Below are 26,289 nucleotides of genomic sequence, written 5' to 3'. Positions count from 1 at the left end.
GGAGGGAGAAAAGCTAGAGGAGGTTGATCAATACAAATATCTAGGGTAAATAGTAACACCAGGAAATGACATTTAAGCTTACTTACATTTGAGATTACTCAAAGGATAGCATCAGGTTGGAGAAGATTTGGTCAACATAGCACTTTTTTAAAGAGTGAAAACATTCCAATTAGCTTAAAATGAAAAATCATGGACAGAGTAATATTGCCAACATTAACATAGATTATAAAGCAGAGACATGGTCAGTGGTCACTTACAAAACAGTTACATACAAACAAAACAGCTTACAAAACTTACAACCATGTTGTTGAAACCAACTAAACATGCAAAATGAAAATTCAAAACTTCTAGACAAAAATTATCGCACGATAAGATGCGTGTTTAGTTGATTTCAATAAGATGGTCCTGTGTCTTGCCATCCTAGACAGGTAGTCACTACCTCGTCTAACTCCCTGAAGAAGTCAGTCGTGTCTGATCAACGAATTGTTGGAATAAAAGTAGATTGTCACTTTATACATTTTGTGATAGTTTAGCTTAATTTGCACCAGTAGAACGCATCATGTTATTGAATATTTGATGTATTCACAATATATGTGTAATAAGATTAGCCACTGCAAAAAAAATATTGATATCACCTGGATGAGAACAGCGAAAGACATAATGGTGTGGAAGCTTATGTTGAGGCCATCTGCCAGCAGTGGCATGACTAGTTAAGTGGTTATTGATGATGATATCAGCAGTACACTTGACTGCGTTTCCACAGGTTAAGATATATATTGTAAAGATTACAAATAGAAATATTTTTGGTTTTAAAAAGCTTTATAAATTTAAACTGTTGATGTGGTTTGTTATGGCAAGAAAATGGGATTAAATTCTGATGTGGAATCTCGAAAACAACCATTCTCTCCACCATCCTCTCCTGATATTCATACAAATGACATGAATGGGTCAGAAGATGATGGGACAACTGGTAATAACAAGCTATAGGAAATTTACACAGTGGCTGTAGTTACCATATATATATGGGTATGGTCTCCTTGTCACTTGTGCATGAAGCGGTTTTTATATTTTCTGTGACTTTTCAACAATGAAGAAAAGCTGGCTTAATAGTTTTGTTATTTGGCTTTTTTACGTTGACATATATGTGATTGTGACACAGTGCTACAGTGCAACAAAGTTCTATAGGGCCTCGGTTTGGCAAACTCTGAACTTTTCTTTTTAAAATACTTGATTCAAATTTGATGATTGTGCTTTTTTGCTGCTTCCAGCCGTCTTTTGCATCCCAATTTAAATACAGTACATTATTTTGTCACGAAGATCACAAACTCAATATTATGTCATTTTATGCTTTTGAATGAAGATTATTTTTGAATGAAGATACCGGTGACGAAAAAATAACTGATTTTACATCTACAAGTAATGATTTTACATCGTTACTTGAAAAGGGCTAACACGTGTATGGCCGAAAATGTTCGTAGTTTATAGTTTATGTTCAGTTTAATATATTATGTTAAATGCCGTGTGATTGCTTGGTTTTATCTGTTTATGTTATGATATATATATATATATCTACTTTGAAGCATTTCATGTAAAGAGGTATCATTGAAAAAAATCATGGTAAAGTTTTTGTTGATAAATTTAGTTATCATATCACCAATAAAGCAATAATTTTGATTAGATTGCTTAATGCTTAGTTGCAACTTTTTATTAACTGCAGTGCTTTAGGGCTTTTGTCATACAAGTCTAACTTTAACAGTGAGTACATACATATTCAAATATTGATATTTATAGTTGTAGAGTATCATATATATATAACTGTGAATTTGCAAGGAAACTTTTCGTTATTACTTGTTTCAGTATATCACATTTATTGCACGTTCTTTTTTCAATTTAGCATTAGCTTATGGTATGACTTTGTGTAGTTTTAATCTGAATTTATTTAGGATTTGACTTTGATTTCGTGCCGCCTCTCGACAATAAGTACATGTGCCCAATTTGTTTGCTTGCATTGAGGGACCCTGTTCAAACTGGTTGCGGACATCGATTTTGTCATCTTTGTATTTTACGTTGCATCAGGTACACTTGAATCACCATATTCTATGTGTGTTTTTGCTATTTGTAAGTGTCTGAGAATGGATTATGCTTAAGTCGTACTATGCACATGAACAAAATTTGCTTTCTGAAACATAATTTTGGACTCATATGACTGATTACATTTAAAACGATCTTGTCTGTTTCATCAATTGCAATTTATATTTATCTAGTATTTACCATATTTATGCAATTTTTCCAGAATTTATCTCCAAAGTAAACATTGTCAGTATGAGAATTATAATAAGTTTATTATCATCCTTTGCTTCAGAGGTCAATGTGGCCCAAGCAAAAACATGTTATTTGCCATGGGCTACTAGTAGGCTACTGGTACTCTTCAACTCGGCCTGTCAGCAAGTTTCAATTCAAAATTCATATAACATCAAGTGCCGGTAAACAATAATTTATTTCAAGTGATCTCATGATGTCTGATGACTTAAATTACTTATATATTTAAAGAGTTTGAATATCATCAACTTGTATAGCTATTTGGTACTTGTACACTATTCATAATCATATACTGTATGTATATATTATATATATTGCACAGTGCACATTTCCAAACCAAAAATTGGTTTCATTGAAATTTTGAAAACTATATCTTGAAAATTCTAAGAAAATGTTCTTTCTTTGCAAGAAAATTGGAGAGCAAGTGCCTTGTATGCACAAAAGATATTTCGTTCATTTCTCATACCCAGCACGTTTACTTTATTGAACATCTGCAATGTCAGTACATTTATTTCAATCAAATTGTATTTTTTGCTACAGAAATCAAGCAAGATGTCCGATTGATCAAACTCCTCTTTCTTCAAAGCAACTTTTTCAGGATCGATCTGCTCAAAGAGAGGTCCTTGACTTGAAAGTGAAATGCAGTAATGTCGGATGCACATTCATTTCCGAGTTGCGTGTTATACAGGTATTTTATAGATGTGATTTCAAAACATATATTATATATTATAAGTGTTACGTTTTTCTCGAAAGTTGCGTTATATAATATAGTTTCGGGAGAGAGTTTGCCTTTGCGTTATATAAGTATCATGTAGGAAAGTAGTAAGGAACCAGTTGCTAACACAGTCATACAACAGGTGCTGTCAATTTTTGTGATGTCTAGACCATTTTTTTAAGCAGTGCTTTACCCAGCTTATGTCTCAGTGGGTAGTGCTGGTAGCTTACAAGCAACAATACTTAATTAAACCAGTACAATTATTAACTTCCAGACTACATGCAAATCTATTGTAGTTGTTGGTATAATTGTAGATGTAGGTGTATACAAATACTGCTTTACTGAATTTATTACAATGTCATAATCAATGTGCGAGGTCTCGCGACGGGCTGCTTTGTATCTTGATCGAGCGTGCTGTTTTGATTTTTCGTTGTAAAATTTTTATGCTATAGGTTTATCATCGGTTATTGTCCTCTAGTAACCTTTGATTACAAAATCTTTATTATGTAACGTGTTTTCTAGATCATGAATGAAATGATACATAATGTGGTTCATTACAAGAAAAGCTTCAGCGAATCTATTTTGTCATGTTTCTTACAAAGCTTCCACAAAAGTATAAAGTTTATTGGGACAACCTTCAGAATAAACTAAAACTGCGTATATAGCCTATTCTATCATTTAATTAGCGTCAGAGCTTTAATAATTAAAAGTACAAATAAATAAAATTGAACTGACATATGTCGTCACATCAATGAGTGGATGATTAAGAACCATCTGTTAATATTTTGCAGAAGCATATCGATATGTGCCCGGTGCGTCAGATAGCTTGCAAGCATAAATGTGGGATGTTCTTTTCACCATCAGATGTCATCATTCATGAAGACAGCCTTTGCCTTCTTCGACCTGTCACTTGCCCGATTTGTGGACAAAACTATCCGTTCAGCTCACAAACAGTACGTGGCATACGAATAAAGCGGGTCTGCTACTATTCGGCTAGTCCGATTCAGCTATTTCCCTATTCGGCTAGTCCGATTCGGCTAGTTCCCTATTCGGCTATAGTCCGATTCGGCTAGTTCCCTATTCGGCTACAGTTTTGAATTGTATTTTGTATTTTATTCCACAATCATGGGCACCGACTTTTCAAAAAACTTTAGGGGGCAAGAAAGGTGATGACGTCATAACCATAACGCTATTTTACTCAATTAAAGTAGTCTTTGATTAAGCTTAGTGTCTTGTTTATATTGACACCTAGGTCGCAAACCGAATTTATTAGAACCGCTGCTTGAAACGATTAGTTTTACGCATGCAGTACTAGGGTGGTCCTCAAAATGGATAATTTTGAAAAGTTAAGGTGCTTCTTTTTTAAATGGTGCTTTTTGGTGAAAAAATAACTTGTGTAAATTTTTCTTGAAAAATATTAACATTTAGAGGTGTCACAGCAGCCCCAAAGTTTGCACCCCTTTTCAAGCTTTTTATACCAAACCGCTAGATGGCGAAAATTTTAGTTTGTCCAATTCAAACAAACTTGGTGTCTATTTCACCATTTGGGAGGGTGGGGATGTCAATAAACACATTTATATTGATGTAGCTATAACACAAGTAGCAATTTGGACAGTCTTGAACTTTATTTTAAAGCAAAAAATTTGAGTTAGTAGGCTAGCCTACAGCAGGCCTAGGCTGTTCGAATAGATAGTTTATCAAATCAGTCTAAATTGAGTTGGGTGCAGGTGCTTATATTTGTAGGATACGCTTTACCACTTACCAGTATTTGGCTAACAGTAATATGTCTTCTAATACTAGGTAGCAAAAATTGATATGGCTTGTAGGATTTCCGATTGATGAAATGGCAACAAAACAACTTCCTTCGTGGAGTGAAAGTTTGAAAGTGAAAGAGCACCGTGATGAAAAAAAGACTGTGAGAGAAGTATTTCGTGTTTGGAATAAGGCCCGGATTCCTGTTATGGAGGAAAGAAATGCTATCACCAAGTTTCAAAAGCAGCTAAATCAGTATAAATTATTGTTCAAGGGGAAGTCACGAAGATCAAATTCGCAGAAGAAGAAGGAAGAGGATTTCCAAAAAAATGGACACATTGTTTGATGTTGAACATTCTATGGCATTATCTATAATCAAAATTAATGAAGACAAGGAATTTTTGTTGGCACAACGACAAACAAGGCGTCAAGGCGTTATGATGGGTGTTGACAGAAAATTGATGGAAAAAGACAAGCGGAGCATGCAACGACACAAACTAAAGATTGGTCAGGAAAAACGACAGCATGAAAAGGTTGGTTTTATTGCTGAAATGGCACAGTTGGCTTCAAGTTCCAGTAGTGCTGAAGAGACTAGTGAAGACAGGGACTGTGAATATGAAATCTTTTCATCTGAAACTCCAACAGCAAGCAGAGCCACAGAAGCAATTGATGAACATTTGACAGCTGCCTTAGACCGCACAAAAACAAGTGACCGAGCAGCAGTCCATGTTTTGAAAGCAGCTGCTTCTGCAATAGGTCAGAGTGTGTCTGGATTCGCCATCAACCGCTCTTCAATACGACGTTCCAGACAAAAGCATCGAAAAAGCTGAAAATATTAAAAGTACCTTTTCAACTGAAGCCAAGCTTGATAAAAGAAAAATGGTGAAAGCTCTTCAAAACCAAGCATCAGAAAAATCGTCTCCAAGATCAAAAGTGAACCTTTGTGCGAAAGATGTTAGGGTATGGAACCACATCCTAGCTGATTTTGTTTCATCGAAATCCTTAAATTTCTTTCACATTTTATCTCTGTCAACACAATTTTTGGCCCAAGATCCAGCAGAGTGGCAAGTAGCCTACTGAATGATTATAAAGCTGCTGTTGCTATTGTGTCAAATATCTCCGTAGTCAATGACTTTGCTGAAAGGGGAGTTGCCCTGATCCAAGATTATGACCAAGTTCTCTCAAAAGATGAGGAACAGCAACAGTTTTTGTTACAAGTGGTAGAATGGCACCGTCAAAATTACCCTCAATAAACACTAAAACTATTGATGACTATTAAACTGAATGTGATTGAAGTTAACTTTTATGCTGTTTACAATGAATGGTGATTATACGCCGTACAGTGATTTGATAGCCTACCAGTATTGGTATATTGGTTTCTTTTAAAGATTTAAAATTACCATAACTGCTACTTGTGTTGTACCTACATCAATATAAATGTGTTTATTGAAATCCTCACCCTCAGAATTGTTGGGATAGACATCAATATTGTTTCTCTAGGACAAACTAAAATTTTCGCCTATAAGCGCCACCTAACGGTTTGGTCTGAAAAGCTTGAAAAGGAGTGCAAACTTTAGGGCTGCTGTGACACCTCTAAACGTTAAAATTTTTCAAAAATATTTTACACACGTTATTTTTTCACCAAAAGGCACCATTTAAAGAAGAAGCACCTTAACTTTGCAAAATTTTCCATTTTGAGGACCACCCTAATGCAGTACGCCTAGTCGTAAAAAAATTTGATATTGTTAGCGCATAATTGGAACAGTAGGAAAACAAGCCGATTCATTTCCTTTTCGTGCGAGTGAATAGCAAAGATCAAGACAGTGAAGTTATCGAAATAAAACGCAAAAAATCATGATCTCAAACAGAGTGGAAACCTACTATCGGTTTTATTAACCTCGTATCGCTCGTTTTGCTAATTACTTGCCTTCAAAGCGTTAACAACGGCGAACTGTTTTCTCTTCTGTTTTTTATCAAAAGTCTTTACAGTCTTTTATCGAATACCGTATATACTCGAGTATAAGTCGAGATGTTTGCAAGTGAATTTCACTTCAAAAAGACAGGTTCAACCTATACATGGGACAAGCTATTGTCTCCAGCTTGGCAGTTTTCAAAATGAACGCATTTTTACTGCCGCAAAATCATTGTTGACGTAGATTACGGAGTTTGAAACGGCGTCGAAAAGTAAAAGTTTTGAATACGTTTATTTCCAGATTCGATTTACGTTTATTTCCAGATTCGAACTTAAATTCCAAATTTAATGATTTCTTGTCAATTTTAAAGTTTATGCACTTGTTGAGCAATATGCAAAGCTCACGAGACACATCAGAAAGAGCTGTTTTAAGAAATCGATTTTTTTATTTTTGCGTGTAGGATATAATCGTTCTTATTACGTAACATTCCATGATCGTTAGGGTGGCTCTTATTTGGCAAAAAATGAAAAAAATTTGAATTTTGTGTGGGACACCCTTTTAAAAGGTGAGGTTGTCAGAAAAAATTAAATTCCTGCAAAAAATTTTTGAATTTGAAATTGATTTAGAGGTGGCCCTCCCCCCCTAAAGTTTTGCGCCCTCCTCAAAAATACCAAATCTGCATATCTCAAAAACAGTTTGAGCTAGAGATACCGTTTTTGTGTCAAAAGACGCAGAAAGCATGATTTCCTATCTGCTTTCTGAACAGTGATTGCGTCTATCTTGAGTAGAAAAGCAGTTATTTAGAAAAAACCTGTTTTCGGTATTCTAGCACAAAACAGTGCTAAACAAGTATTGTGGCCCAAGCTATTCAATAAACAAAGTTCATAAACTAACCTGTAAAACTGGTAAATCAATAAACGATATAAGTATTCCTAAACTTTTATGCATTCATGCATAGCTAAAATGCCCGTTTTTTATCATATTCCTTGGAGAAACTCCTGAGCGTGGAATCCGCTTTCAAGCTTCAGGTGCTATGCATCGCACTTGTTGGATGGCGAAGGTGATGTATGCAAAAAGCTTGGTCTGCATTTATGGTATCTGTCCGAAGAAATGGTTGGACTAGCCTTGTTTGACTCTCGATTGTCTGTGGAAAGTAAAAAGCTAATGGTGGCAACCATGTTAGATGAAACAGGAGAACGTCCACCAAGGAGACCAAGCATCAAAGTAGATGCGTTTCTTAGCAATAAGGGTCTAGAACAGTATTGCACCTCTAATTCAAAATGGCTTCTTCAGCTGTTGGATAAAGATGAAGAAATAATTATACTTTCAAAAGATCCTGCTCATTGGACTGAAGATGGTGCATTTATTCAAGCTTTACACATGGCGAAGGGACTTTCAGTAGTGAATGACAGAGCAGAGAGAGGAGTTGCTCTAAGTCTAATCCAGGATTTTAACAAAATTTTAACTGAAGATGAGTATATACCAACTTCAGTTTCTTTTGCAAGTTGTTACTGAACACAGGAAACTGTTTTCAAATTCCAACAAGAACAATATTGTCAATTCTTCTTCGTTTAAACCTTCTTTGTTACTCCAGGGGTCAAGGGCTCTGTCTTTTACCACTCTTGGGCAGTGGCGATGCGGTTTAGATGCTTGAGCAGGTGTCGAGCAGCAATCCTTTGATTCGTCCATTGATTCGTCATCCAGTTCAAGCAGACCACGCACACCATTTGGCGCAGTTACAGATGGTGTGGTCTGTGGTTTGTTCCTCTTTGCCACACTCACAGATTGCGGATGAAGCCATCCCCCATTTGTGCATGTTGGAGCGGAATAGTCTGACTCCAGTAGGCTAGCCCAGTACGTAGGCGATTGAGCCGCACCCAGGCCTTCCTTGGCAAATTATGCATTCCGGTTGGATGGGGGCTGGTGTCGGAGATACAACTTTAGAGTCTTGAGGAGTTCTTCTTCCACTCTGAGCTCCATTTGTTGTCCTCCCAGGTAGCCGCGCAGATGGATTGGTCTTCAGCGGTTTTCATCAGGAGTTGTGGGTCACATACAAATGGGTGTCTCGATTTCAGTTGCCTAGCATGCTCGATTGCTCGCACACAGACTCGTAGAGACTTGAGTGGAACAAGTGGTTGGGGTTCGTAGTGCGACGAGAAAGAGACAGGATGGTTCTTCGCGCTGAAACTCAACTGGTTGGTTTCCTGCAAGGACAGGGAAATTGTCCGATGGTGTAGGTCGCAGATATCCTGTCACAATACGCAAGGCAATATGTAAAATATTGTCGATAATATTGCTTCTTCCGGTACTGACCAGAATTACATTTTGAAATGAATACCGTTACCAGTGTTCCCTCTAAGGTGCAAAAATTAAGACAAAAAAACGAAATTTTGTAGACGGTTTTGTGGTCACAAAAAAGGTTGTAAAATCAAGATTTGGTCAAATGCGTTTTTTCTAAATAACTGCTTTTCTACTCAAGATAGATGCATTCAATGTTCAGAAAGCAGATAGAAAACCATGTTTTCTGCATCTTTTAACACAAAAACTGTATCTCTAGCTCAAGTGGTTTTCGAGATACGCAGATTTGGTATTTCGAGGGAGGGCACAGAACTTTAGGGGGGGAGGGCCACCTCTAAATCAACTTCAAATTAAAACAAATTTTGCAAGAGTTATTTTTTCTGACAACCTCACCATTTGAAAGGGTGTCCCAAGCAAAATTCAAAAACTTAATTTTAAGAGCCACCTTAATGATCGTTGAAGTCGATGTCAAACCTAAGCAGTTAAATCTTCCATTATGAGGATACATGTCTAAGCGGTCGCATAAAACAATGATGTCAGGTTAGCTAGGTGATAATAGCGGTAAGAGACGTCGTTATTGCAGGCAATTTCTGCGGCCAAGACCACTAAACACCTTTTCTTTTATCGGTTTTCAGTTTAATTCTCACGGTTTGCGAACGGTTTGCGAAGTCCGTTTAAATGATCTAAATCTCTTTCTCGAAGTGTTTTATCTTTGAAACACCACTTGTAATTTAACCATTTTTGTTGCCCCTGGTTAGTGGTTAGGTCTGAACCCCACTCATCTAAAGTTTCGATAATTTCAACTATAAAAGAAACGATATTGTGGAATAAAATACAACATTCTCTAAATAAACAGAAGGTGTCGTTGGATTTGGAATTTTGTAATAGTTGAAGATTCTGATATATTCTAAGTTTGCATACAGACGGTGACGTAGGATACATGTCGATTTTATGTAAGCAAACATTTCAATTTAATAGTTCAAGCATTTTGCGCTAAATTTCATTTCAATTTATTTTTCTTTGTTGGAATGCAAAAGAAACGATATTGTGGAATAAAATACAAAATACAATTCAAAACTGTAGCCGAATAGGGAACTAGCCGAAACGGGCCATTCCGGCATAAAACAACTGCTTCTTTTTTATTTATTTTAATTTTGCTTATTCGGTTCTTGTTGGAATTGGAAAACCCCAGCAATATTGCAGTGGCAGTCATTACTCTTCACTGTTTTACTTTGCAGCATTTGCCTTCAGGTAACCATGCTTGCTTCGCTTCAGAGATTATATAAGTACACATCATAGGTTATACCATTATGCACTTTTCTACTTTTCATTTTTTATTGATGTTTTTGTTAGAGATGTACCGATACCAATATTTTGGCCGATACCGATATCACTTTTTAGGTCGATACCGATACTGATACCGATATTTTGGCCGATACTTTGGTGTTACAAAAAGAAGCAATTTTGGTATTTGCAAGGAATTATATCAAATGCTAAGTTTTACCTTATTTGCATAAAACTATTAAAAAAAGCTTTCAATTGGCATAATTTATTAAAGATTCAAGAATCCAACCTCAGCCGCATTGTTGTGTCATAATAGTAGGTTTTAGTAATGATAGACCACCGTAATTGAGGACTAGGGTATAAGGGAAGAAACATTACATCATAATTGGGGTTTCTGAAAAAATAATAAAGGGTTTGCGCAAACTCTCCAAATAGGCTATCATAATAATTGATAATAAGATGTAAAATGTAAACCAAGTGATTTGTGTAGTCGTACAAAAACTATTCGACAAGTAATGTGCAACCTAAGGGCGCTTGTCATTTGGTTGAAAAGCTTTTGCCAGGCCAAGACTACCCAGGTAGCAAAAATGTATAATTTTGCATCGTTTTGACGTTGCTATACGTTTAAAAAACCTGTGTAACTTGGTTGTTTTTAGTAAGCTGGTTCTATCAGTTTGTGATTTAATTTCCACCTTTCATTGTAATAAACTCACCAAGCTCAAACAATGTCATGGCAGAATAAGTAGGCTCAAAATGAAAGCAATGGGACTACGAATCCTCACTAAACTAATCAAAATGGTCTTGTTTCTCGGCAGCCGATTTATAGCAAGAATTGACAGCGATAGACACGTGTTTCGCCCATGAGGCTGGGCTCATCAGTATCGCACCGTATTCTGCCACAAATTTATTCGACCACCGCTTTACCAGTCAGTTTAACTCTTATCTTTGTGGAAACAAAGAAAGAGCCAACAAAACCAGCAGGCGCCAGGGCAGAGGACATTGTGAAGAAAGGGGCGTTCTTCCTGGCTATCAGCACAAGGCTGAGCACTCACTAGTACAGCGAGCAGCTGCGATTCGCCAACCATAACGGTGTAGCTTCCACGCTAGCCATTCAGACCATCCAATCAACAATATGTTTCTCGGCAGCCGATTTGTAGCAAGAATTGACAGCGATAGACACGTGTTTCGCCCATGAGGCTGGGCTCATCAGTATCGCACCGTATTCTGCCACAAACTTTCTTCACAATGTCCTCTGCCCTGGCGCCTGCTGGTTTTGTTGGCTCTTTCTTTGTTTCCACAAAGATAAGCGTTAAACTGACTGGTAAAGCGGTGGTCGAATAAATTTGTGGCAGAATACGGTGCGATACTGATGAGCCCAGCCTCATGGGTGAAACACGTGTCTATCGCTGTCAATTCTTGCTACAAATCGGCTGCCGAGAAACATATTGTTGATTGGATGGTCTGAATGGCTAGCGTGGAAGCTACACCGTTATGGTTGGCGAATCGCAGCTGCTCCCTGTACTAGTGAGTGCTCAGCCTTGTGCTGATAGCCGGGAAGAACGCCCCTTTCTTCACGAAATGGTCTTGTTGCGCCAAAGATGACAACGTCATTGTGAAGAAAAGAGCATTCTTCCAGGCTATCAGCACAATCCATCCCCCGCGGCCGACGAAAGACCTACATACTGTGCTGGGATAAGGAGTACGAAAGCCTCTACTCCGACTTCCTCCACGCCCCTCAGGGCAATGACACCAACGGCTCAGCCACAGCTCTGCTGGCAAGGCTGGACTCAAAGAGGAAGGAGCGCTGGACAGAAGCCGTTGATTCAATCGACTTCACGCACTCCAGCCGCATAGAGAACGGGAAATACAAATCGAGAGACCGTGAATCAGATAGATCCGTCTTGCAAGAAATGACGGACCTCTGGAGGGTAACAACCCCAGACGGGGACAACATCTTGCGTGAGTTCACCCTGGAAGAATTTTCTGCCGCCCTCCAGCACATAAAGCCAGGTAAAGCCCCGGGCCCTGACCACCTTTGCCCGGAGCTGATACTCCATGCTGCTGCCTCCCTAAAGTCCTGGTTAAAAGACTTCCTTTCCTGCTGTTTGCGCCACCTGAAAATTCCCAGAATCTGGAGAAGAGCCCTTGTGGTTGCAGTTCCTAAGCCCAATAAGCCCCCAGGGGACCCGAAGAGCTACCGTCCAATCTCACTGCTCTGCATCCCTTTCAAGATCCTCGAGAGACTCATCTACGCCCGTGTCGAACCAATAATAGATCCGCAGTAGGGTGGTCCAAAAAAAATTGTTTTTTTTTTTTTTAAGTGCTCATTTATTTTTGAGCTTCAAATGGTTAAAAAGTTAAGTTCCCAAAGTTTTATAGCGATTCGTTCACTGTAAGTACTGCCTAGAATTTTTCATTTTTTCAAAAATCTCAACCTTAAACCATGCGAGAGGGGAAAATATATATGTCATTTTTTCAGCACAAAATGTTTTATAGTCACTGTTCCCTATAAAGTAATTTAAATTAAAGGATGGATACTATAAACTACAAAGTAAAGATTTTGCATATGTGTACATGATTTTAATTCCAATTTGGACAAAATCATGCTTGTTTGAAACTTAGAAGGAACACTGTTCACAGTTCATAAAATGCTTCACAAACAACGATTATTGCAGATTATTAAACTTTTGTTTTTGATTGATACCAAGATATTGTTTTCTGTGTCTTTCCACAACTTGAATAAACTGTTTTTGTGATTCATCCTGGGTCATCGACACATTGAAGTCACTAAATAGTTTTCCAGCTTTTCCAGCAGAGTCATTTACTACTTGATAGTTTTGATGATATCTTTTGCAACTTTATAGCTTTCCAGAGCATCCCACAGTTCAATATCTTGATGAAAAAAAGTCAAAGCAAGCTATTTCATTTAATTTATCGAAAAATAACATAAATGATCTTGGCCATCCACCGTGCATGGTTGAAGGCACCTGGAAGCCGGAAGCGTACGCCACGCTGTGGGCTTTCTCCAAGGAAATTAGAGCAACTTTAATCAGCTCCCGATAATCATCCCTCGGTACTACTATTGAGTGTAAAATGAAGAAATTTTACATTTTTTTTTCTTGAAATCCGCAAGAGTGGTTTGCAAACGAGGATCCATCACAAACTTCATATGCATCTTTGTTGAGGCTTGACCACTTCTCCTTGAATCTTTTAAACGATGAAATGGTTAGAGCTGAAGATGAACCAGAGACAGCAGAAAATACATCACCACATATAATTTTGTGTATGTGATTCCTACAGGCTAACCAAAGCAGTTTACATTCCATTTCCTTTTCCAGCAAGTGGCAAGCTCCATTAATAGACCCAGTGTTTTAAGCTGTAGTGTCAAATGACATCTCAACAATCACATCATTCCAATTCCAATCTTCAACAGCCTCGAAAACACGCTTGGAAATTAGAGCCCCTGTACCCCTTTCTACGTTCGAAACACTTAAAAGCTTTTCATCATTCTTACAGGTGGCAATCATTGTAATTCTATCTTCTTCCTCATTCCCGTTTATTGATGGAACAATTTTTCCATCCCAATGAACCATAACTCCTTGCCATCCTTCAACGCTTTTTTTCAGTCACTCGGTTTTGTATTCTGGTTTGAGGGGACGATAGGTTTGAGGACTGCTATAGCAGCCACCAGCCAGCCTTTAAGAATGGATGAACTTCAAGTATCTGAGTGCCTTGGGAAGCACATTAATAGGTATCCACTATCCATCCGTATGTTTAATCGCGGGATGCTGCGATGCTTCATCCAGTGTGCGGCAAAATAATTTTCCCCTTACATTTGAGTTTGTTATAGTTTGATCATAAGTTATATATATACATTAGTTTATTTATTTATATGTACATTTGTACATTATCCTCCATGCATGATATGATATAAAATACGCAGTTGGTATACAATATACATGCGCCTAGGTCTAAAATCCGACAAATATATAATTCAATAAGATGGTGCATCGTTATTTGCTAGGCAGTACTAAGTATAAAGGCATAGGCTGGAAACTTTGGGAAAATGTTTTTAGGGTATCCAAATGAGCTATGAGCATCCAACCATCCATGCTGCACTAAACTTTAACTTTTCGTAAATGTTCTAAGTTGGACCACCCTACCAGGATGGATTACAAAAACAGTTTCTTCTCCAAGTTGTGGAAAGACACAGAAAACAATATCCTGGTAGCAATAAAAAAACAAAAACTTTAATAATCTACAATAATAGTTGCTTGTGAAGCGTTTTATGAACTGTAAACAGTGTTCCTTCTAAGTTTCAAACAAGCATGATTTTTGTCCAAATTGGGGTTAAAATCATGTACAAATATGCAAAATTCTTTATTTTATAGCCTAGGTAGTAATCTTTACTTCATGGTATACATCCTTTAATTTAAATTACTTTATAGGGAACAGTGACAGTAAAAAAGTTTGTACTGAAAAAATGACATATATATTAGGGTGGAGTGAAAAAAACTTTTTTTTTAAATTCAAAAAAAGGGGGGTCTAGATCCCTGACAAATTGGCAAAAAACAACAACAAAACTGGTTTCGGGGAGTTGCACCTCCTATTGGCCGTGCTACCCCCCATTTTATGGGGGAGTACCCCCAAATTTCTCAAATCGGCTGTAACTTTGGAACTGCTGGTGCTAGGAACATGAGTTTGGTATCAAATGATGCAGAATCATCATATTTCTATCTGCTCTAAGAGGACTTTTTGCCTTAATCTCACTAGAAAAAAAGTTATGACAAAAAATGTATATTTTACCATGTTTTGGACAAAAACGGTAGCGCAGGCACAAGGTAATGGGTAAATGTGTACTGCATATGCACTATGCAGGTTACAGATAACTTGGATACTTTGGCTTATTTTATTTGCAATAAATATACAGCATAGTATGCATAATATATGGTATGATACACATGACATAAAGAATACAAGGGTTAATTGAGAGCATGTTGGCAGTGGCAACCATGGTCTAACGGTACAGTAGTGTGACTGCGGACTGGTAATACAAAATAGTGCTCATGTCATGTATACACACACTTGCAAGTAACAACTTTACTGCATGAGGTGGGGGTTACTAACTGGACACCTGTTCAAAGTGTAGGTGCATAAAACATGACATATAGAGCATATACTGTAATTGGTGATGGGTAGACTGTGATCTGCCATGAAATCATTGTCAAGGAAATACCAGCACACAGATTGATATGATCCATACTGCTGCACGTGCTAGGCCACCAGTACTACGTTGAGACTTCAACCAAAATGGTGAACATGTCAATCTTGTGGGAATTCCTTCTTGCTGTTGAATTCTTTCATAAGTTGATGAGGTTGCACCTTCTGACGAATCAGCCAATACCTTCATCCAAAAGCTACAACAGATTCTTGCTTCAGTCACAAGCTTGACATGATGCTCCACCACTTGGATGTAGCAAGGATAATCGAGCCGCAGAGGTTAGCCAATGACATTGTCAAGCTGTTGATCTGTTAGCGATCTCATGATAGGTGGCTCAGACTTATGAACTAAGCCAAGCTTCACAAGTTGGTGGTATGATTTTGCTTTAGTAGCTATGGCACAAGTAATCTGCGTATTGCAGGTGGCACCGCTGGTGAAATTTCCTTTCTCAGCTTTTGATTTTCATCTTCTGCTTGTTGTGAGCAGCCAACATTATTCTTGCTTTGCTTTTTCTGTTCTTGTGAACGTAACGGATGGATTTGTTGGACTGCTTCTCTTTATAATTGGCAGTCTTCATCACCTAGCATACCAACAATGACATTTTCAGGGTGATAAAAAATGCATTGCGTTCCAAAACCTTCCAGAAATCTCTTTTACTTCTTGGTTTGGGAAGGACAGATTTCTTTGCAACATGTTGAAGAAGTTTTTTGACTCATCAGATAATGAATTGTGGTGTTTTATTTTAAACTAAGATGTGAAGCAAACCTTGGTGCAGTACTCAGACAAGATCATGAAACTTTTTAAAGGGTTGATCGCAGATGTGTATTTACTAAGTAGCCTACAAGCAAGTGTTTGCCACCTTGAATGACATAATTACCCGACTGACAAAAATTGCAAGTCTTCATCAACATGCCCAAGCAGAAGAGCTCAACATATTCTGTAGCCATAATACTAGTCAGAACTAAGGTTATCGATCACACTGTTGGGCAACACAGAAAATTTGGAATTGATTTGATTTGGACAATTTTCTATGCAGAAACGCTGGCTCCCAATTCCTTTCCTATGATTCCAGAAAAAGATGAAGGGTTATTTGTTGTCCCATCTAAGTTTGTAAATATATGTCGCAGAGGGAGATCGTTGCAATGCAGAAAGCCAATAACCCACTGCACTTGTCTTTTGAGTTGCTCTTTCAGATGACGAAGTGCTCCATGTTCAATTGTTCATTTCCAGTCATTGCAGCAGTACTATCGTTTCCAACGAGTGCGAGCTTGTCATGAAGTTCAGTATCTGCAATTTCCTGCAGCACACTTTTGCTACAGATAAGCCAGTAGGCTACCATCCATTGCACACGCAGCAGTATGGATCATATCAAACCTGTGTGCTGGTATTTCCTTGACAATGATTTCATGGCAGATCACAGTCTACCCATCACCAATTACGTCTACCAACTACAGTATATGCTCTATATGTCATGTTTTATGCACCTACACTTTGAACAGGTGTCCAGTTAGTAACCCCCACCTCATGCAGTAAAGTTATTACTTGCAAGTGTTTGTATACATGACATGAGCACTATTTTGTATTACCAGTCCGCAGTCACACTACTGTACCGTTAGACCATGGTTGTCACTGCCAACATGCTCTCAATTAACCCTTGTATTCTATATGTCATGTGTATCATACCATATATTATGCATACTATGTACTAATACTATGCTGTATATTTATTGCAAATTCAATAAGCAAAAGTATCCAAGTTATCTGTAACCTGCATAGTGCATATGCAGTACACATTTACCCATTACCTTGTGCCTGCGCTACCGTTTTTGTCCAAAACATGGTAAAATATACATTTTTTGCCATAACTTTTTTTCTAGTGAGATTAAGGCAAAAAGTCCTCTTAGAGCAGATAGAAATATGATGATTCTGCATCATTTGATACCAAACTCATGTTCCTAGCACCAGCAGTTCCAAAGTTACAGCCGATTTGAGAAATTTGGGGGTACTCCCCCATAAAATGGGGGGTAGCACGGCCAATAGGGGGTGCAACTCCCCGAAACCAGTTTTGTTGTTGTTTTTTGCCAATTTGTCAGGGATCTAGACCCCCCTTTTTTTGAATTTCAAAAAAAAGTTTTTTTCACTCCACCCTAATATATATTGTCTCGCATGGTTTAAGGTTGAGATTTTTGAAAAAGTGAAAAATTCTAGGCAGTACTTACAGTGAACGAATTGCTATGAAACTTTGGGAACTTAACTTTTTAACCATTTGAAGCTCAAAAATAAATGAGCACTTAAAAAAAAAAAAAGTTGTTTTGGACCACCCTAATCCGCAGCTCCCCCGTGAACAAGCTGGTTTCTGACACGGACGATCAACCGTAGATCAGGTCACACTTATGACCCAAGACATTGAGTACAGCTTCTCGGCTAAGAAGAAGGCTAGTGCCATGTTTGTTGATCTCACGGCTGCCTATGATACCGTATGGCATAGCGGCCTTACCTGCAAGTTACTCCGTCTGCTCCCTGACAGACACATGGTCCATATGATGATGGAACTTGTGCAAAACCGCAGTTTTACCCTCACAACCGGTAGCGGTCGTCAAAGCAGACTACGCCGACTTAAAAACGGCGTCCCACAGGGCTCAGTCTTGGCTCCTCTCCTGTTCAACATGTACACCTACGACTTGCCCCCCACCATCTCCAGGAAATATGCTTACGCAGACGACCTGGCACTCCTGCACTCAGCAGGAAACTGGCAGTCAGCAGGAAACTGGCAGTCAGTGGAGAGGAACCTCAACCAAGACATGCAAACACTATCAGCATACCTCCAGAAATGGAAGCTACAGCTCAGCAAGTCAAAGACAGTGTCGGCGGCCTTCCACCTTAACAATCGGGAGGCACAGCGTGAGATAAACATCAACATTGATGGGGAACGCCTGCCCTACTGTGCCGAACCTACATACCTCAGCATAACCCTGGACAGGTCACACACGTACCGCCGGCACTTGAAGACACTGCGCAAAAAACTATCTACACGCATCACACTTTTGAGGCGATTGGCGGGTTCCGGCTGGGGAGCTGGTGCTAAAACTCTTCGTACAGCTACCCTAGCCCTTGTTCATTCCACCGCTGAGTACTGCGCGCCGGTCTGATGTCGTAGTTCTTACACCCACCAGATTGATACCGCCATCAACGACGCACTGCGTACTGTGACTGGATGCCTGCGTCCCACTCCAACGGACTGCCTACCCATCCTAGCAGGCATCCAACCTGCTGAGCTACGCCGTAAAGGAGCCACGATTTCTCTCGCTCGCCGCGCCCTGGACCCCGACCATCTCCTCCATGCAACATTCAAGAGACCACCACCTATAAAGCAGCGGCTGAAATCAAGACGCCCCTTTGTGCCTGCCGCACAACAACTACTTAAGAACGCAGAAGAACTTGGTTTTAGTGCGGCACACTGGACGAACTATATGTGGAACACGGAGTGGCAAAATCACACCTCCACGCTCCGTGATTCATACCCGACGCCGATCCCCGTCCACCAGGGATGTCCCTCGCAAGGCTTGCGTGGGTCAGGCTTAACCGCCTGCGAACTGGCATCGGCCGCTTTCGTTCAGACATGCACAAGTGGGGCCTGGCTCCTTCATCAGAATGCGAGTGTGGTGCCACTGAACAGACCGCAGACCTGTCATCCACCACTGCCTAACCCATCGGCCTCCACACGGTGCGCATGGTCTGAGGGTCCTGGACGACGAGACTGCTGAGTGGCTGAAGATTTCCTGCCCTCCAATCTAGCCTGGAAAGATCGCTCATACGCCATCATCAGCACAAGGTTGAGCACTCACTAGTACAGTGAGCAGTTGCGATTCGCCAACCACAACGGTGTAGCTTCCACACTAGCCATTTCAATTCTTGTCGATGTCAATTCTTGCTACAAAACAGCTGCCGAGAAACATATAGTTGATTGGATGGTCTAAATGGCTAGCGTGGAAGCTACACCGTTATGGTTAGCGAATCGCAACAGCTCGCTGTACTAGTGAGTGCTCAGCCTTGTGCTGATAGCCTGGAAGAACGCTCCTTTGTTCACAATGAGGTTGTCATTTTAGGGCAACAAGACCATTTATTGATTAGTTTAGTGAGGATTCGTAGTCCCATTGCTTTCATTTTGAGCCCACTTACTCTGCCATGACATTGTTTGAGCTTGGTGAGTTTATTACAACGAAAGGTGGAAATTAAATCACAAACTGATAGAACCAGCTTACTAAAAACAACCAAGTTACATGGGTTTTTTAAACGTTTAGCAACGTAAAAACGATGCAAAATTATACATTTTTGCTACCAGGGTAGTCTTGGCCTGATTTTATCTTCTGCTGAGAGTAAAAAAGAAACACAAATGATAAATATTAGAGAAATTGAGTCTCCTTCACAGTTCACAACTTAAGAATCTCACAACGCAAAACTGCTGAAACAAAATGTTTTGTTTGAGTGAAAGAATCACTGTAAGCAAACAATGCCAAAAGGTGCGCGCATGAAGTCATGGGAGTGTGAGGTATCAAAAATTTGGGGTATGCTACTATTCGGTGAGTCCGATTCGGTGAGTCCGATTCAGTGAGTTCCTAACCCCTAACCCCTAACCCCAAACCCCTAACCCTAAAACGGCAATGATAATTAGGCTACGGTACCCAATAATTTAAAAAAAAAATTGAAAAAATCCCCCGTTAAGGGATCGGACTCACCGAAGCGAGCCATTCCGAAAAATTTGAACAGGTTGTTATTTTTCTACATCAATGTGACGTTAGTTACTACTTTAAAAAATCTATATCTTTGCTTCTGCAGAAAATCCGCAGCAAACACTTTTTTTTATATGTTTAGTATCGGCCAAATTTTGCCGATACCGATACTCAAAAAATGGCCTATATCACCGATACCGATATATTGGTACATCTCTAGTTTTTGTTAAGACTTTGCTTGCAGTGTTTACCTTGTAGCTCCTATTGGCAGTGAGTGATCAATTTGTTTTGCTTGACAATGTCAATTGTTTGCATCAATGCTTTGACTTCAACTTTTATATTTTCGTATCAGTTTTCGTTTAAGAATTCCAACCCAATGTGGTTATGGTGAGAGTATATACATATATTGTTTGAAATTAGTATGACAATTTATGCTTTCTTTTCTGTTTTAAAACCCTGGGTCCATGGAGTTTCTTTAATCAGTCTGGCTCGTATGTTGCTTTTGAATTTGTAATAACTTATCACTATAATCTGATAGGCCTACTTTTCAAGGAAATAAATTAAATTGAAAACACATATGGCTGTAACTTTGTTAATTTGTTGATATTGTCTGATGTAGATTAAAGTTTGTTTGTTTTTTTGTTTTTTGTTTGTTTATCTTTATCCTGCATTGCGGGAAAGCGGACTTGAGCGCTATGCATCGGTGTACGCCTTCCGACATACACCTGACCCACGCTGCAGCCGACGGCAATGTCTGATTTTCCGGTTGTCTACTCTACTTATGACTTAAATTTGGTACTACCCATTACTCGAAACCGATCACTAGGTAGAGGCAATTATCGTAAAGTTTCTTGCCCAGAGAAACAACAGCAAGTGCGGGTGGCTGGAGTCGAACATGCAGGCTCTCGACTGCGAGCCCAACGCGCTAACCACTCGGCCACTGCTGTTTTTTGAATGCGTCTGCGCGTTCAAATAGGTTTGAACAAACAAACATTGTTTCAAACAGCATGTTGTCCATGCTGCAATGTTGAAACGGGCGATATAGATCTTATCTAACTGTAAACAACAGATATCTCCCTAAAAACGTTACTCTTGCTGATTCTTATCAGTAAAGTGGCCGCACCGTGCGGTAGTCCAATGTCGCCGTAAACACCCGCCCAGTCATCATAACAAAGGTTACTTTGCATACTGGAATCAAAATCATGAAGACAAATAAACAAGCACCTTGCTTTTTTCTATAAACATCTATTTCCTAATGTTGTTAATTGTTATTATGTTTTACTGCCGCATTTGGTGCCAACTCACCAGTTTTTCTTAAATTGGCACAAATTTCCGGAAACTTTAAAACGTTTACGATTTAATATTTACTACTTCTGCTAACACAGGCACACGAAGAGGATTGCAAGCAGCATCAGCCTGTGGATTGTCCTCATTGCAACCGCAAAGTTAAAAGATACAGGGTAAGTTTCCTTGTGTTCGGGCGAACACAAACCGATCAGTTGATCCGTCATGTTATTCTGAACATCTTCGTTACAAAAGTATCAGCAAATGCCAATCCACTTCAAAATTAGTAATATTGTTGCACGTCTCGGACATTCGGCAACGTTTAATCAATGGAAATGCAGCAGCGTTTTCGAGATAGTTGGAATCGCGACCAAATGGGAACTTCTTGTCACGTCTGATTAAAACGTGTTTGCCTTATGGTTTAATTGTAGCTGGATTCTAATGCTTACACTCTGTCATTATTTACATTTGTGACGTTTCATCTTCGTGATCTTTCCCGTAGTGAGGTCACTGCTTCAAGATATTTTGGTCGCTTTTCTTGTAAAAACCCTTTTCTCATCGACAATTAAATTGGCTTACGTCCATTTGCCTTGAGAGATTTTGTGTAATCGGATTTACAAGGTAGGGCATATCTCGACGCAATTTGCGTAACGCTTCTCGTTGTTTGTATAATATATGATATAATACAGTATTGTATTGTGTTTGTATTCGGGCCAAGGTAAGGCTAAAGTAGCAACTACTCGATTGTTTTTGTTAAGGTCATTTTAACCTATTCACAACTATCACGTGATGATGACGTCGTACTTGTGGGGTTTTGCTTTTTTTCTGACTTACTGATGATTAAATTGTCTTGCAACGCTTTCTAGCTTAGTGGTATTAAAACCTCAATAATGCATCTTTAAATGAATACAGTCGAAAATAGAAAAAGTGTTGTCAGTAACATTTTTCACAGTTTGAAAGTTCCAAGATATAATTCTTCCTGTTTTACGTCTGTCATCGCCGTTGGCACACGGGAGTCCGCCAATTTTGTTGGCAAGTAGCCTACTTTCCTGTAATAACATTTTATGTGCTAGGCCATTGCTGATATCAAAGGTATTATTGTGTTATTTTTATTCTAATATTTTCTTTGCTTTGATGTATTTTTTTTTGTTGGTTGAAATTCTCCGGTTTCGTTCCCAATTGTTTTCTTTCTTTGATCACGATCCTCCACGTCTCCCTTCTCTATTCCACCATAGTTACGTAAGTGTGAATCAGACAATTCCACTCATTGAACATTTCGATCTTCAAGCGTGAGCATGGTTTATTGTTTTTTGCAGTTGAACCAGCATGTATCAGGGGAATGCCCCCAAGCCCCCATCCAGTGCGTGTTCGACAAAGTTGGGTGCCACAGAACGGTGAGACAGATTTACTTCGATCTTCCTGGCTAATCACGAATTACTCGCCCCATTGTAGCTTTGGAGCAAAATGGTTGAAACGCCTGGTTAATCTAATCAAAAAATAAAGATTCTAAAATGTAAGATACTTATTTCGAAAACTTTACTGTCTTCATCTTCAGTGCTATACATGTGCTATAATATCATTGTAGCTGTAAACCACTTTCGACAAATGTATTGTTTACAATTGGTTGTGCATCTTTTTTTTTATTTAAAATAGCATTGAATTACTCATATGCATTGCAAAATTAGATTTTAAAACTGTTTTTATCATTTGAGGTTGCCTGATATTTGAGTATTGGAGATACTTTTTTCATTCTTCAATGAAAAGATGACGCTTTCCTTTGCTTTACTTATTCCTATTAGTATTTTTATCCGCAAACTATTTTTGTCAGTTTCACACGAAATTACGAATTTATGCAACTTAAAAATCCAACTTAATCTTGTGAAATATTAAGCTCCATGCAGTGAAAATTTATAAGTATCTGTCATCTGAGCAATATTTGTGTGACGCCAGTCACTGGCGGCCAGTACAAATTCAACGAGATGTCTTTCAACCACATTTTGAGCATGGAAAGCGCAAGACTTTGACACAAAAACCTAATTTTTCAGCACCCTCGACATGAAATTCAGAAACACATGGAACTGTCAACCCAGATTCATCTTCAGTACCTTCTAAGCACTGTCACCGCTCTGCAAAAGCAGAATGACTTTCTACAGCAAAGTTTAAAAGAAGCCCTAGCAAAGCTCAAAACTGTTGAAGCTTCGAGTGAAAAAACAAACCACTTTCGAAAGGCATGTATTTATTCTTGATTTTTTAATACAAGTTATGCTATGAAAACATGTTTTTGTGAAGCTGTAAGAGTGTAAGGTTTCGCTATGCCATGAAGACCTTTTTCCAAAATAATATTTGTCGGGATAGGTTACCAGGGGGTATGTACTTACATTCGTTCATTTCATATCATTTAAACCTCATACTACATGACCGGAATAGCATGCATCAATAAAATAATAGTTATTAGCCTGAACGTAATAAAAAGCAAAAATTGTATGATGTTGAAATTTTTTGAAATTGTATGATAATGTAGATTACTTTTGGAATATTGTTTGATTTACTTTAACACTATGCTTTAAAGTTTTAAAGATTTTTACAAGACTTAATTCTTTTGTGGTATATATATCCGCGGTAAACCATGAACCAATCTTTGTTTTACGTGCCGCATGTAAAATTGCCTCCTCTTAGGTGTGGAAATCACAAGTGATGAAAAATGGCTCGAATTATGTAAAGTTTTAATCCGGTGACGTCCCCGTTACCGAGGTGGTCGGATCCACTTCGCCGTGTTGCACATCCTGCTGCCTCCACATCGACTGAATGCCGTTGAATTGTGAGGTCACAGAGTGGGTTATGCAGCTCACCATCTCCGTAACAAGAATACGTAGTATGGGTAAAATACTAAAAAAATATTTGAAATAATTTCTTGTCAGGTCAGCCCAAGCATGTCCAATCATTCTGACCGATATTTTGATGATGACATCAGCAATACAATCACCAACAGTATCAACCTATATGAAAGCGATTCGGAAATACGAAACGAGCCCGGTACTTCTGCAGGTGATTCATTGATAGTTCGATTAAGTTTAATGCTTCCACAGCCTTGCCTGGTGGAAAGGATGCAAAACCTGCTAGACTTCTGCTAGCTGAGACAAACTCCGCATCTCACTAAAGATGAGTCGTGCGGATATCATGATGAGTCTTTGTATCATTAACAGTTGTTGAGACATATCAATGTATTAATAACTTTTAACATTTTTTCCAACTAAGGCGCTTCTTCTATCGAGTCTTCTAAAGTTCGTTGATACACCACAGATTGACACATTCTTCCGCAACGGAGTTATACTCTGACAGGTCCCACCTACTGCACCGGGTGGCAAGCCGAGGGCAAACAAGAAGGTGGTCCGCTGTTTGGGGCTCGGTTCCACAGATACATGCAACAGGGCCCGTGTCGTAGCCCCACTCTAAAGAGAGATTATACTAAGGCGCTGAATGTTAGATATGTCACTTCATACTACTTAAAATATCTTAGTTTGAAGATTATTTTGTCATATGACTGTGTGACTTGTCTTTCCTGCTTGGACCCTTATAATGGAAGATTTTGTGATAATAATATGTTATTATATCGTTATCGTCAGCTTAGCTTACTTCGAACCACGACTTTAAGCAGATTGTAGGAATAACGTATAGATAACACCCGGACAGTTGAATACAGTGCGCACAATCTGATAATAACGGGTTATTAGATGTATCTTCTGAGTACTTGCGAGATTGTGAGATAAATCGTTCGTATGTTTGCCGGCAGAAAAGTAGTTTTAGAAAAACTGTGTTTTCTGAAGCTTAACATTTTGATCTATCTCTAATTCACACTGCACAAAATATGAAACTTTAATCCATTAACTTTCTTAATCACAAGTTTCTTCTTGGGATAAAATGCCAATGGCGCTATCTTTTTGTGGTGCATATAATTGTTTTGTCATATTGCATCTATGTCAATAGCATGAAATGATAACAGTCTTTGCAGTTTTGACGGTTTTTAGTGTTTTTTGACTTGGTTTGACTCGAAGGAATGGTTGAAGCAAATTTTCTAACCCGTCCAGGCGTCTGGTAACTTACTTGCAGTGAAAATGAAAATTTTGTCTTGCCTGTACCAGTTTACCGGTACTGAAAAACTGAAGGATATGCCAAAGATAATGCGGACATAGATCAACTTGCAAGAGCAAATGGAGTAAGGAGGTATCTGCATTGGGGATGTGCTATTGTGCTAAAGTGGGAGGCAGTTTTCTCAGAAAGGCATTGACTTTGGAGGTAGTCGTCGTCGTGTGAGCCTCTGGGGCCGAGGGTCTATCCTTTTACCACCCCAGATTTACGATGTTCCCGGACTATGATGAAAGGCTACGAGAGCACCTAGTCTTTGGTTTCATCATCCAAGACACGCAGACCTTCCACTCCATTGGGATGGTACAATCGTTGATTATGTGGTCATGGGTCTGTTCCTGAGCACCAGGGAAGAGATAATTGTGACGTTGCATGAAAAGAACAAACGAAGAATGAGGCAAACAAGATCAGACTGAAGGAAGAAGCAGAACGAGATAAAGGAAAGTTGTGAAGAAAATTGCTGCAAGGAAAGAATCCGCCATCCCACTAGTGAGGACAGAACCGAATTTGGATGATGATAATGATGATGATGATGAGGCATGATTGTGTGCTTAACGTACACACGTGTATGTGAAAGCATCTGTTGCTGACAATTTTCTACTGCTGCCCGAGCGTTCTGTTTAACCAAAG

The 26,289-nt window shown here is 38.9% G+C and overlaps 1 protein-coding gene across 1 annotated transcript in view; it reads left to right on the top strand.

Annotated features, from left to right (window-relative positions):
• Nucleotides 1–845: 845 nt before the first annotated feature.
• LOC145775806 (TNF receptor-associated factor 6-like) overlaps nucleotides 846–26,289 on the top strand; it is a 39,968-nt gene continuing 14,524 nt past the window's right edge. The window contains exons 1-8 of the mRNA XM_082587176.1: nucleotides 846–970; nucleotides 1,944–2,076; nucleotides 2,860–3,007; nucleotides 3,826–3,987; nucleotides 21,618–21,692; nucleotides 22,833–22,910; nucleotides 23,562–23,744; nucleotides 24,435–24,561. Of these exons, the coding sequence (XP_082443302.1) occupies nucleotides 862–970; nucleotides 1,944–2,076; nucleotides 2,860–3,007; nucleotides 3,826–3,987; nucleotides 21,618–21,692; nucleotides 22,833–22,910; nucleotides 23,562–23,744; nucleotides 24,435–24,561 (1,015 nt within the window). The 5' untranslated portion in view covers nucleotides 846–861. The remainder of the gene's footprint in view (nucleotides 971–1,943; nucleotides 2,077–2,859; nucleotides 3,008–3,825; nucleotides 3,988–21,617; nucleotides 21,693–22,832; nucleotides 22,911–23,561; nucleotides 23,745–24,434; nucleotides 24,562–26,289) is intronic.

This window comes from Aplidium turbinatum, chromosome 8 (genome assembly GCF_918807975.1).
Source record: "Aplidium turbinatum chromosome 8, kaAplTurb1.1, whole genome shotgun sequence".
Taxonomy (NCBI): domain Eukaryota; kingdom Metazoa; phylum Chordata; class Ascidiacea; order Aplousobranchia; family Polyclinidae; genus Aplidium; species Aplidium turbinatum.
This window is presented reverse-complemented; position numbering and strand designations above follow the sequence as displayed.